This window comes from Lethenteron reissneri, chromosome 17 (genome assembly GCF_015708825.2).
Source record: "Lethenteron reissneri isolate LAM-NWPU_2019-01 chromosome 17, ASM1570882v1, whole genome shotgun sequence".
In the NCBI taxonomy this organism is placed as follows: Eukaryota; Metazoa; Chordata; class Hyperoartia; order Petromyzontiformes; family Petromyzontidae; genus Lethenteron; species Lethenteron reissneri.
In genome coordinates, this window is record NC_083795.1 from 12,157,087 (window position 1) to 12,170,407 (window position 13,321).

Here is a 13,321-nt window from a genome sequence, read left to right on the forward strand (position 1 = left end):
GCTAGGTTTTAATGTCATGTCGACTTTCTAAATCGGAAACCACGCTTAGCTTAAGAGCAGGCCTCTCCGTCTCTCTCGGCTCACCTCAATCTGCACGCCCGACACAAACTCTACATGACGCTCAACGGATCAGGGCCCGATCGCGGGAGTCACCCGTCGGGTATTGTGGGGGGGGGGGGGGGTCGCGGTCACGGAGGCAGACGTGTCAAACACAAGACACACCGCCCACAACAAAGCGGGTCCGTTTCATTTTCTCTTTACTGTACCGCTTTTAAAGAACACAATGTCAGTGCACGCAAACATCAAAAACCTTCAGCAGAAATGTAAAACAGCACGCAGAAGAAGTCGTCGTCGTCATCGGCGGCAAAGAATTATGGCACATCAAAACGAAATGGGAAAGCTTCCTAACAACAACAAAAAAAGTTTCACTTTTCAATTCGTCGCCATCGTCAGCTTGACTCCACCTCGCCGAAAGCTCCAGGCGCGTGCGGGCGGGCGGGCGGGCGGGTGGGCAGGCGGCGGTCCCGCTGTTTCGAAATTTGCAACGAGGACGACGGCGCGGCCGTCGTTTTGGAAACGCGCGCGCGAGGAGCGATGGGAGAGAGATTGCGGCCACGCGCATCGGGGGGGCCGCGACACCACGGAATGGGCGAGGGAGTGGAGGGGAGGGACAAGAACCTGGTGGGAGAGATGCAGCCGCAACTTAAAAACAACGGGACGCGTCGCGCGCGCGCAGGACGAGGTGGCAAATCACAACCCCTTATAAACACACCGGCAAATCACAACCCCTTATAGCACACACCGCCAAAAGCTTCATTCAATGAATCGGCCTTTGCCTTGAATGGGTTTTTTTGTTGTTGCAACAAACAACATAACTGTAGCAAAAACAGCTTCTAATCAAGACACTTGGCATTATGGTTGTGACAGGTTACCTACTTTATATAATTACATTTTTCAAAGTAAATTATTGGCCCATTCAGTGAAGTACGAAACCGTAAATTGACTACATTCACACGCCTGTTCAACCGAATGACGCGCCTAACCTCAAGAGTGTTATTCAGATGTTTTTGCAAGCGAAGACTTAAGAGACAGTGCTACTACCCAGCCCGCCCTTTCCAACGTTTTTGAATTCTATTAAGCAGACGTCGAAATCAACTTCACAAACTCACAACAGTCAACAATCTAGAAATTTAACACCAACACACATCTGCCCGAATCTCACTGCCTAGAATTGAGAGGAAATTAAATCAAAGCCACAATGTGCAAACCTATCGACTCTGTTGTACACCATGGCTAGACAAATTCCTGCGATCGTTTTTAACCTTCCGGATTTTTTTTCGTTAACGTTATCTTTCATATAAAATGCTCACAAATTTGAAATCACACACATAAATCCGACCAAATTGGTTCAAAACCAATTAACGTTTACAGTGTTATGAAAAGTACTTACAAAATCGGTGCTGGGGGGGGGGGGAGTTGGTGGAGGTTTGGTCAGGAAGTGTGTTTTACAAACCGGGGGGGGGGGGGGGGCACCACCAACACGTGAACCGGACTTCGCATGAACGACAAACGCGCGTGTTCACAAAATGGACCAGCCATTCGACGAGTGCACGCTTGGCGCTTTCCAAGTACGGCCTCCTATTATGGGTTTTTTCACCGCCGTGTGTTTTTCTTCGATGATGCAGCACGAGGAGCATCAACGGAGGAACGCGCGACTCAACGATGTTAGGCGCGAGGGAAGGGAAGAAAAGAAACCAACGTTTGAACAGAATAAATAAAATGTGCATTATTTTTTTTTCTTCGAGTGAACAGCACTTGGCGTGCGACCACACTGTTAAATTGTACGATTTTAGCCCTTTTCAGGAATTTTACCCTGACACGGTGGGGGGGGGGGGGGGGGCGTTAATGAATACCGATGTTGAAAAACAAATCTAACATTTTACTTTTTTTTACATTCGCGCAAAGCTGTAGCTTTTTGCCAATTCAAGTCAAGTCCGTTGCCATAGCAATGCCATAGCAACATGCTCAACCCACGTCAGGCGGTCATTTAAAAAAAAAATGCGTTCCGGTCATGAGGCAAAAAGGATTCCATTCCACACACACACACAAACCAAAAAAAACCAGGTATCTAGTGAAATAAGCTGCCACTATACAAAGAGACGTTATTTACATAGAATGTACAAGGGAGACACCGAGATTTACACAAAAGCAGTAGTGTATCCTACTGAGTGCACATGTTTCTTCTCGTCTAGACGCAGGCCCTTTTGGTTGTGCTTTAGGGAAACGAGATCACCGCTAAGAGCGAGGAGGGGGGGGGGCTTCGGGTAACGACGAGTCAAGGGACAAAAGTAAGCGAGCGCATCGCGGCGTACCAAATTAATTTCCACGTCAATTGCCAGCGACTTGATTAATCAGGGTGCCCAAAACCACACGGCCCGCACAAGCACCAGGCAACGTTTCGACAACGCGGGCGGAAGCCAGTCCGAGGCACGGCCAGATTCGGGGCACGACAGCCATCGCTTTCACTCGGGGGGGGGCAACGTGCAAAACCGCGCACCTCACACCAACAACAGGAGCCGTCAAATATTACAGCGACCTGCCCCGCACACCACGCAGCCTCGTTACTCGCGACTTTCGACCCACGCCGCTCGACCGCCCGCGTACTCCTCTGGAAAGCAACAAAAACGCACGCCGGGTGGCGTTTGTAACACCAGCAACTTCCTCTTCCCCCCCACCCACCACCCACCCACAGCGCTGCCCACTAATATTTCATGCGGTCAAGGCCGCCAAAACACCCGCCACCCACCATCGCTCAGGTTCAGGTAAGTGCAATTAATTATTAAGCTACCGTGTGCTTAACAGAGAGTAAGGGAGGCGGTCGAGTGGGCTGGCGGAAGAGAGGGAGGTGTGGTTTCAATTTCAGCTACGCTTGGGCATTTCTCACACACGCACAGCACGTACGGCGAAAAAACAGCAGTGTCCAAAGCAGACACAAGCATTTGTTTTCGAAGCCAAAGAAGAAGAAGAGAATCGACACAAACTGCAGAGTAAACACCAAGAGAAGGCCTTCGGGTTTTTTTTTTTTACAAAATACACTTGTTGGCATGCCTATACTATTGTACAAAGCAGTCTTTGTGCCATGGAAAAAGGCCAACATTCAAGTGGCAGTATTTGTCCTCCTGTCTGAAACCACGGTGGATGAGAGGACGGCTACTAAAATGTGTTTTTTTTTTTTACGATTTACAATGGTGGAGCATTTGTGTGTAAAATAAAAGAAATAAAAAAGAACGCCTCAAACGGACAGGGACTAGACGTTGCCACTCTTTTGAGACTGCCGCGTCGTAGAAAGTTTCCGCCTCAAGTGGCGGCACCCAAAGCTAAACGGACGACGGCCGCATGAAACCGCGTCGTCGGTTCCACACGTTGCGTACAAAACGAAAAACAATTAAACGGTTCTGAGGGGAGAGAAGTTCTTCACAGCATGCGCACTCACAGCAGCCACCAGGCAGGCTGCTCCCATTCGAAACGAGAAGCTTTTGCCCCCTGCCTGTACCCAGAAGCTCGTGTCCATCCGTCCGTCCTAGAGATGGCTTTGTCCGGTCCGTTATGCGCGCACACATGCGCGTGCTTAGTCGCCGTATGTAACGCACCCTTGGGTTGCTTTGGCCACGTGTTGAACACAGCTGAGCTTGTAAACTATATGGTGAAATGGGAACACAACCCTATAAAAAGATTTGTAAACTACGATTCAATTTAAGAGCCATGTACCCCCCCCTCCCTGCCCGCCCCAAATAGTTTTCACAGAAAGGCATTTCTTTAAAAAATACTCGAGTGTTCACATTTTTGTTGTTATTGTTTTCAAAGATCCGTTGGCAAATTGTGTTCACCATGCATCGGCATCATAATACAAATGTGCACGGCCGAGTGTTTTTTTTATACTATTTCTGAGCTCGCGGTTGCAACGTCAGGGTCTGAGCATCAGCGCCAGGCATTCAAATCGGCGCAGTTTCCTTCTCGCTCGGCTATAGACCCTTGTCTGAAGTGCGACACATGCAGAGGAAGTCTTTAAAGTGTCGACGTGCACATTACACAATTATGAACACCAGTAAAACACGCGCTACGTCCGCCGCCTCACTCAAACCAGCGTCAGCGTCTACATTTGTAGAAAGGAAATTAAAATAAAATAAACACGGAGGCCGCGGTGGCCATCCAAACCCAAGCGAAGATGCTTGGGCCTTATATTTACATCACAGGCAAATGTTGGCAATTTCCGTCAAAAAAACCCCGCGCTATCCACAAACTGCCTACGCAAAAAAATAAACAAAAACGTGTAAACTCCACCACCCGCCAAGAGTTGTCGATCACTAGTGTAGTCGGGGAGGTTTTAGAAACACGAGGTTTAAGCGCTTTGATCACACGGACCCCGAGTAGAAAAGGAATAGGGTCGCGAGTGTTGGAGAGGAGAAGTCTGAGAACGAGGGGGCAGAGCCTCTCTCGTGAGGTTCGACCGTTCCCGCGCTGGGCGCGACCGTTCCCCGCTGCCCGTACCGCACCCATCCTCTCCCCCCCGTGTCACGCAGCATCACCGGCGTGCACAGCTCCCACCCGGAACTCCCTCCCGGCACGCTACGGGAAGCAACTCTCCGCGCTGCGAGCAGCCGAGCCAATCCACCGCCAGGGCGGACGGGCTCGGAGGACGAGCGCGGCGTGTAATTTTATAATTCCCATCGATTTATCGTCCTTCCCCCTCCATGCGCGCGCCGCTATTGACGTCTCCACGTCCACTGACCATTCAAATCGACGTGTTTTTGTCACGGCCCATCTAAATGGGAGCAGTGTCAACGCAACTACGCTCGCCGGAAGGTCACATTAACTTGTTTTATCGTGAACCTTGCCAAAGGATTACAATCAGAACCTCGGTATGAAGGGACACGGGACTGGTGCCCCATGCACGTGTCCAGCCCTTTGTTAATCCACTGCTGGATGAGGGCCTCCCCACGTCGTGCGGGCCGTGGGGAGTTTGTTGGCCACACTTCACCGCGCTGGTCAGTACTGCGGCATACTCTAAACGGTACAACTCGGTCCACTGGGTTGATCGCGCGATGCCATCAGCCGACTGGCCGCTGATCGCACCCAGTAGCGAGATCCCATTTTGCGCCGCCGTTGCGTCGGCTGTCAGAACGCAGAACCATCGACACCGTTGACTGCCGCGCACCGCTGCCTTGTTTGTTTGTTTATTTATCGTTGGCCCGGGGGAGGGAGAACAGCGACGGCGAAGTCGGCGGTGGCGCCGGCGAACCTCTCACAGCACGGTGGAGGAGGAGGTAGAGAGCGGCACCGTCGGAGAGCTCCAAAAACACCACCGGCGGCGCGCGCTCGCAGGCTTGGCCAGCAGCTGCTCCTCGCGGTCGCGCTCCTTGCGCGCCCGCTGGTGGTGGTCGTCCTCCTTCAGGTACCACACGGGCGGCCAGCGGTGCCGTGCAAAGTACGCCTGGTTCTCTGCGTTGCGCGCACGGACAAGTTCCAGCATGTGAGCCGGCGAATCTATATATATAAAATCGTTCATGTCTGTCTGTCTGTGTGTGTGTGGACTTTGGCCCATACGCACTTTCATTGGACGGCGGTTGCCCCTGGCAACGGCTAGCCACGCCTTCGCCGCTTTCATTGGACCTGGCAACGGCTAGCCACGCCTTCGCCAAGGGCTGCAGTTTCATTGGACGGCGGTTGCCCCTGCCAACGGCTAGCCACGCCTTCGCCACTTTCATAAGCTCCGTATTTAATTAAATAATAGCCATTACACAGTATTGTTGGAGCGCTAGGGGGGGGGGGGGAAGGAACGCCACCCGTACCCTGCCTCTTCCAAGCCGACAATTTTAGGCGACGCCGCAGGCTTTGCACGCTACTAGGCCTCGACACCCACCACGCCACTCTGAGGTAAATTCATCAAAGTTTTTTCTACTCTTCACTACACCCCCACCACAATGTGTGCTATTAATATTACTTTTAAACCCAACGCGCCAACAATCGATTACTTTAATGTTCACTGTACAAATACTCATTAAGCTGGGTGAGCGTACTGCCAGTCTATCATGTACACTGTAGCCTGCTTATTAAGCTCGGTGAGCGTACTGCCACTCTATCATGTACACTCTAGCCTGCTTATGAAGCTGAGTGCGTGTACTGGCAGTCTATAATGTGGACTCTTGCCTGGTTATTATAATCGATTCTTTATATGTTCTTTGTACAAACAGTCATTAAGCTGCTTGAGCGACCCCAGTTCGATTCCAACTCACGCCCACCACCGCTGACGATTATTTGAAACGGACCTGGCCCTCCCCTAGGTCCACTAAGCCTCAAAAGCGTAACTGCTGTCGTGTGTGAACATCGTCACTTGGGAGACAAAGGCGGCGGGGCATCGTGGATCCAAGTCCCGGGCGAAGCCGGGTCATGTGTATGTGTGTTTGTGTTTATGTGTATGTCTGTGTGTCTCTATGTATGTGTGTATGTATGTGTATGTATGTGTTTGTGTGTATGTGTGTGTGTATGTATGTGGGTTTTTTTTTATGTCTTTATGTGTATGTCTGCGTGTCTCTATGTATGTGTGTATGTACGTGTGTGCATGTGTTTGTGTGTATGTATGTGTGTGTCTATGTATGTGTGTGTCTATGTATGTGTGTGTATGTGTGTGTATGTATGTGTGTTATGTGTCTGTCTGTGTCTGCATGTATGTGTGTGTGTATTGTGTATGTGTTTGTGTGCATGTATGTGTGTGTTTGTGTGTATGTGTATGTCTGTGTGTATGTGTTTGTGTGTATGTGTGTGTATGTATGTGTGTGTATGTGTTTGTATGTGTTTGTGTGTTTACGCTCGCATTACACAAATGTGTTGCTGGTCTAAGGCGTTCCTCGCACAGCATTGCCGCTTTATTATTTCAGTCGTTTACTGCCTTACGCACCCTGAAAGTCGTGTGTGTCTGCAGCAAGCGCGTGTATGTGTACCTATGGACGCGCGCGCGTGTGTTGTGTAGGGGGAACGGTAGTGTAGTGCTTAGCGTGCTGTCTGTGTGTGTGTGTGTCTGTCTGTGTCTGTCTGTGTGTGTCTGCGTGTGTCTGTGTGTGTGTCTGTGTGTTTAATTCGTGGTTTAGTGGTGGTTAATTGAAGGTGGAGGGGTTACCAGCCCCTCACACCCGTCCAGAGCCCCCGTTTAGCCACTGTGGTGGTCACAGACGCCATGAGGGGAGAGGCCAATGGGCATTGGCCCTCCCCCCACAGCACTGCCCACGACAGTGTTGCCCGTCCGGCACCGCGAGGAGGTAGGAGGTTGTTTTGCCGGACTGTAACAACTACAGGGGCATCTCACTCCTCAGTGTGCCGGGTAAGGTCCTGGCAAGGATTATTCAACATCGCCTTGCTAGGCACGCTGAGGAGAGGCTTGCGGAGCCCCAATGCGGTTTCAGGAAAGGGCGGTCCTGCACAGATGCCATATTTTCTGTCCGTCTGCTACAGCAGAGGTGTAGGGAATTCCAAAAAGACCTACATCTCTGCTTTATTGACCTGGTCAAGGCCTATGATACCATCAGTAGGCCTGGGCTCTGGGTTGTTCTTCGTGCTTTCGGAGTCCCTGACCCTCTGCTCACGATCATTAAGGACCTTCATGATGGTGAGCGGGCCCGGGTAAAACTACGTGGCCGGGAGTCGGAGCCTTTCCCTGTACACCTTGGGGTGCGACAGGGATGTCCTCTGGCTCCCACATTATTTAACATCTATTTTGACCGCGTAGTTCGTGAAGCCTTCAATAGCTGTACCGGGGGAATTTCCATTTGGTACAGATATAATGGGAGGCTGATCGACGCCCGGGTGCGATCAAGGGATGGCTCCCTATTGGTCAACCACGTTATGTATGCGATGATTTGGTAATAGCTGCTCACTCAGAGGAGGAGTTGGAGACGCTGCTGCTGAGACTGGAGCGTGCCACTAAGAGGTGGGGCCTTACCATCAGCCCCACCAAAACTAAGCACCTGCCTGGGTATTTTGTACCATCGGACACTCCACCCCCACAACTCCCAATTGGTGATGGGGCAGTTGTGGAGAGAGTGGAGAGTTTCCCATACCTGGGCAGTGTGCTTATGACCGGCTCCAGTCTATCAGCAGAGGTCTCACTCCGAATCAGTCGAGCGGCAATATCTTTTCATCGGTTGCGTAACGCTGTGTGGAAGCTACCTGGTCTGTCGCTCCGCACGAAGCTTCAGGTCTTCTCGGCCACGGTCATTCCCTCCCTTCTCTACGCTTGCGAGACGTGGACCCCCCTGGTGGAGCATCTTCGCCGGTTGGAAACATTTAGGCTGGCCTGCCTACGATCCATCCTGGGTTTAACCAGGCTGGATTGTGTGAGGAGCTCACAAATCCTTGAAAGATCTGGGCAAAGTCCCATCAGTGAGCTCCTCCGGCAGGCAAGGCTGCGTTGGCTGGGTCATGTAGCCCGCATGCCCAGCCACCGCATGCCTAAACAGCTTTTGTTCGGCCGGATCGAGGGGGCTAGACGGGCGCGGCACGGGCTGGAGAAGAGATGGAGTGATGTGGTACAGGAGGACGTGGAGCTGAGTGGACTTGCCGATGACTGGTACCAGCGGTGTCAAGATCGGCCTCAGTGGAGGAGGCTCGTGAAGGACGCTACTGGGCAGTTGGAGGCAGTCGCCCTCCAACAACAACGGAGGGCGGAGGAGCGACGCTCACAACAACGAGCGGAGCGCCGGGTGGCTAAAGCACAGCAAGTTGGCACAGTAGGGGGCACAGGTGGTGCATCAGCCAGTCATCTCGGTCATCTCGGTCAGTCGACCCGTGGCACCTGCTGGGTCTGCCCCGTGACCTCCTGCCAGCGGGCTTTCGACACTTCACGTGGCCTCAAGGTGCACTTGGCCTGGCACAAGCATCGTGGTGACGTCACCGCCACTTAGTGGCGAATGGCGGTTGTTGTTGTTGTTGTTGTTGTCTGTGTGTGTGCGTGTGTGGTGTGTGGGGAGCGGTAGTGTAGTGCTTAGCGTGCTGTCTGTGTGTCTGTGTGTGTGTGTGTCTGTCTGTGTCTGTCTGTGTGTGTCTGCGTGTGTCTGTGTGTGTGTCTGTGCGTGTGTGGTGTGTGAGGAGCGGTGGGTGTAGTGCTTAACGCTACGCTGCGCTACCAACCCGGCGAACCCAGTTCCATTCCCGCTCACGGCCACCACCGGTGACGATTATTTGAACCTCCCCTAGGTCCACTCAGCCTCAAACGAGTAACTGGTGTGGCGTATTAACATCGGCACTTGGGAGACAAAGGCGGCTGGGCGTGGTAGATCCAAGTCCCGGGCAAAGCCGGGTCATGTGTATGTGTGTATGTGTTTATGTGTATGTCTGTGTGTCTGTATGCATGTGTGTATGTATGTGTGTGCATGTGTTTGTGTGTATGTCTGTGTGTGTATGTATGTCGGTTTTGCCGCCGTGGTGGATCCAAGTCCCGGGCGAAGCCGGGTCATGTGTATGTGTGTATGTGTTTATGTGTATGTCTGTGTGTCTGTATGCATGTGTGTATGTATGTGTGTGCATGTGTTTGTGTGTATGTATGTGTGTGTGTATGTATGTGGGTTTTTTTGTATGTGTTTATGTGTATGTCTGCGTGCCTGTATGTATGTGTGTATGTACGTCTGTGGATGTGTTTGTGTGTATGTATGTGTGTGTCTATGTATGTGTGTGTATGTGTTTCTGTGTTTGTATGTGTGTGTATGTATGTGTGTTATGTGTCTGTCTGTGTGTCTGCATGTATGTGTGTGTGTATTGTGTATGTGTTTGTGTGTGTTTGTGTGTTTACGCTCGCATTACACAAATGTATAATGCGGGTCTAAGGCGTTCCTTACACAGCATTGCCGCTTTATTATTTCAGTCGTTTACTGCCGTATGCACCCTGAAAGTCGTGTGTGTCTGCAGCAAGCGCGTGTATGTGTACCTATGGACGCGCGCGCGTGTGTTGTGTAGGGGGAACGGTAGTGTAGTGCTTAGCGTGCTGCCTGTGTCTGTGTGTGTGTGTCTGTGTGTGTGTGTCTGTGTGTGTGTCTGTGTGTGTGTCTGTGTGTGTGCGTGTGTGGTGTGTGGGGAGCGGTAGTGTAGTGGTTAGCGTGCTGTCTGTGTGTGTGTTTCTGTCTGTGTGTGTCTGCGTGTGTCTGTGTGTGTGTCTGTGTGTGTGTCTGTGCGTGTGTGGTGTGTGAGGAGCGGTGGGTGTAGTGCTTAACGCTACGCTGCGCTACCAACCCGGCAAACCCAGTTCGATTCCCGCTCACGGCCACCACCGGTGACGATTATTTGAACCTCCCCTAGGTCGACTCTGCCTCAAACGAGTAACTTAACTACTGTAGCGTATTAACATCGCCACTGGGGAGACAAAGGCGGCCGGCCGTGGTAGATACAAGTCCCGGGCGAAGCCGGGTAGTACAGCTAGTATGTATATATATATATTCCCCGTTTTGACTTTCACAATTTTACCGGAATCCATTTGGAACTTTCGCAGAGCACCGCAGCGTTTCGCGTCGAGGGAACGGCCCGCGGAAGGAGAGGTCACAGAGCTACCTCCGAGACGCTTTCAAGTGACCCCTGATCCAAAACGGTAGGGGGCAGAACTTTCCCAAGCCCTCCCCTCCAAACCCCCTTCTTCCCGAAAGTAATGTTCATTGTAAAACAGCCAAACTAACATATTGAAAACTCCAATTTAATTTATACAAATGCAGTGCAGAACCAAATTTGATGCAATGGTGTTTTCTTGTCAATATTGAATGGGCTGAGACCTTCAACTCCGCACTCAAGGGCCCAGTAATGCCAGCTCAGCGCGATGGCCTCCGAGTTACCCAGCCAACCTCCTACTTAAAGTAAATGTAAAAAAAAAAAAACCTAAAACCATTCATCCGAGGCAGATCTAAGTGCACTTGAGATGGGCGTAGCGGTGCGTGCCTGTCATTGGAGGCAAGGGGATTGGTGAACCATGCTGATTTGTGCAATTCAATAAAATGCTTTTTTTGGGCTGGATGGTGACAGCATAGCAAGTGAACTTTATACTCGTGTATGAGAAGTCGGTGTTTTCCGGATAATCTGGTTTTCCTTTCCACGTGCAAAAACACCATCTAAAACCAGGACACTCGCGAAAAAGTGTCTTGAGATTCCATAATTTCGTTAATAAATGTAATCATTAGGTCACAAGCAATAAAATGTTGCGAGTGCATGAAAACAATTTGGAGACCACGAATAAAATATGATTTTCAAAATCTAAAGATCTCAGAACGTTAGTTCACAATGCAGATTATGATAAACACCATAAATAAAAACACATTCAGACAAATATCCCCCTATGGTCGTACAAACTAATGGGGCAAGTGCACTGGGGAGACAAAGTCTGATGGGGTCACTGTGCTCATAGCGCACGACCACTAACCACTCTGCTACCGCTCCCCGTGGTGCACGCATCAAACGTACACATGCACACATCCATGACATCATACAGTGCACGAGGTCGTACAGCGACCGATCGATCGCAGCCGGTCCCTTCAGCCCGACGCCACGGTCAAGCCGAGCCCGCCGACCCGAGGTCAGAGTGTGCAGAGCACGCACCCACGCACATATTCACACGCATGCACGCAAGTATCCACACGCACACACACATAAAGACAAAGATCCCCCGTGTAGCCTTAACAGACTGGAGGGGCAAGTGCTGTTAGGGAGCACCTATAAAGGCCGACACGGCACACGAGGGGGTGGGTGGCCAACACCACGCCCGGTCGACTTTGTCTCCCTAGTGGCGATGGTTACACATCGCACCAGGTACTCATTTGAGGCTGAGTCGACCTAGGGGAGGCCCAGGACCGGTTCAGATAATCGTCACTGGTGTTGGCCGTGAGCGGGAATCAAACCCGGGTAGCCAGGTTCATAGCGCAGCGCGCTAGCCGCTATGCTGCCGCACCCCACACGCATGCACGCATGCAAACATTTAATTTTTCTGGGGCTACTTTAGCATGTTCTGTTAGAACATATTAATTATGGAGGGCGCAGAATAAAAATTAGCGGGTGGTGGCCATGGTGTGGGCGCGCGTGTGTGTGTGTGCGTGTATGCAGAGCGGTAGTGCAGTGGTTAGCATACTGCGCTACGAACCCGGCAATCCAGAATTCAATTCCTGCTTATGGCCAACACAAGTGACGAACGATAATTATCTGAACTGGCCATGGGCTTGCCCGAGGTCGACTCATCCTGAAATGAGTACCTAGTATGATGTGTAAACATCGCCACTGAAGAGACAAAGGCCTCTCACGTGCCTCATCAGCCTTCATAGGTCCTCGCTAACAACACTTGCCCAACAGTCTGTTAAGGCTATATGGGGAATCTTTGTCTGGTCCATAAGTGTGTGTAAGTGTGTGCAAGTGTGTAAGTATATACGCTTCAGTGTGTGTTCACTGATCCCATTCCAGCTTTGCAGGGCGTGGTGGTAGCTACCCACCTCCTCGTGTGCCATGCCTGCCTTCATTTGGTGCTCGCTAACAGCACTTTCCCCAACAGTCTATTAAGGCTATACGGGGGGGGGAGGATCTTTGAACTTGTCTTTGTGTGTGATACCTGCTGCCATGGCCCGCATCTCCTTGGGGAACTTGCGACACACACTGTTGTAGTTGGTACAGATGTGGTGCTGGCACCACGCAGCCAGCTGCTTGGCGTTGTGGAACTGCCCGGGCGAACGGAATAGGGGTGGGGCCCACAATCAAGCGATCAAGCGTGCCGCGTGGCACCGTGATGGGAAGCCACAGCCAGACATACATCGCCTCCGAATCCATTTTAAAAGCAACAGACATATGTAACCGTATTTGTTGAAATTGCAAAGCCATTCGATGGCGTCCGGGGTCGCCCGATGGGATTCCATTTGTGTCGAGAAGCCAATTATGGTTTACATTTAAATGAAATAACAATTTACAGGCCTTTATTAATCCACTGTTGGAGGAAGGCCTCCACACACCACTCGGTCACCATATTGTCACCACACTGGTTCGTGCGGGTTGGTAAAATGAGCGCCCAGGACCCATCTTCTTGGTTCTTTCGGAAGAACAGGTCTGTCTTTTCGACAGACCTGTTCTTCACCTGAAGACGGCTGCTTGCATTGTGGCCGAAACGTCGTGAAAATTGTATTTTATTGTGTTCTTTTATTTTATTTTATTATTTCCCTTCTACGTGACTTTACCGAAAGAACCAAGAAGATGAATCCCTGCAGTCACGAAAGCTTTAAATCGCCCAGGACCCGTTTAGGATATTGCTCACCACCGATGC

General features: G+C 51.1%; 1 protein-coding gene across 1 annotated transcript in view; it reads right to left on the reverse strand.

Moving 5' to 3' along the window:
* Nucleotides 1–240: 240 nt before the first annotated feature.
* Nucleotides 241–13,321, reverse strand: part of LOC133343498 (rho-related BTB domain-containing protein 1-like) — a 47,281-nt gene continuing 34,200 nt past the window's right edge. Inside the window, 2 exon segments of the mRNA XM_061553157.1 lie at nt 241–5,499; nt 12,620–12,725. Coding sequence (XP_061409141.1) covers nt 5,303–5,499; nt 12,620–12,725 — 303 coding nt within the window. The 3' untranslated portion in view covers nt 241–5,302.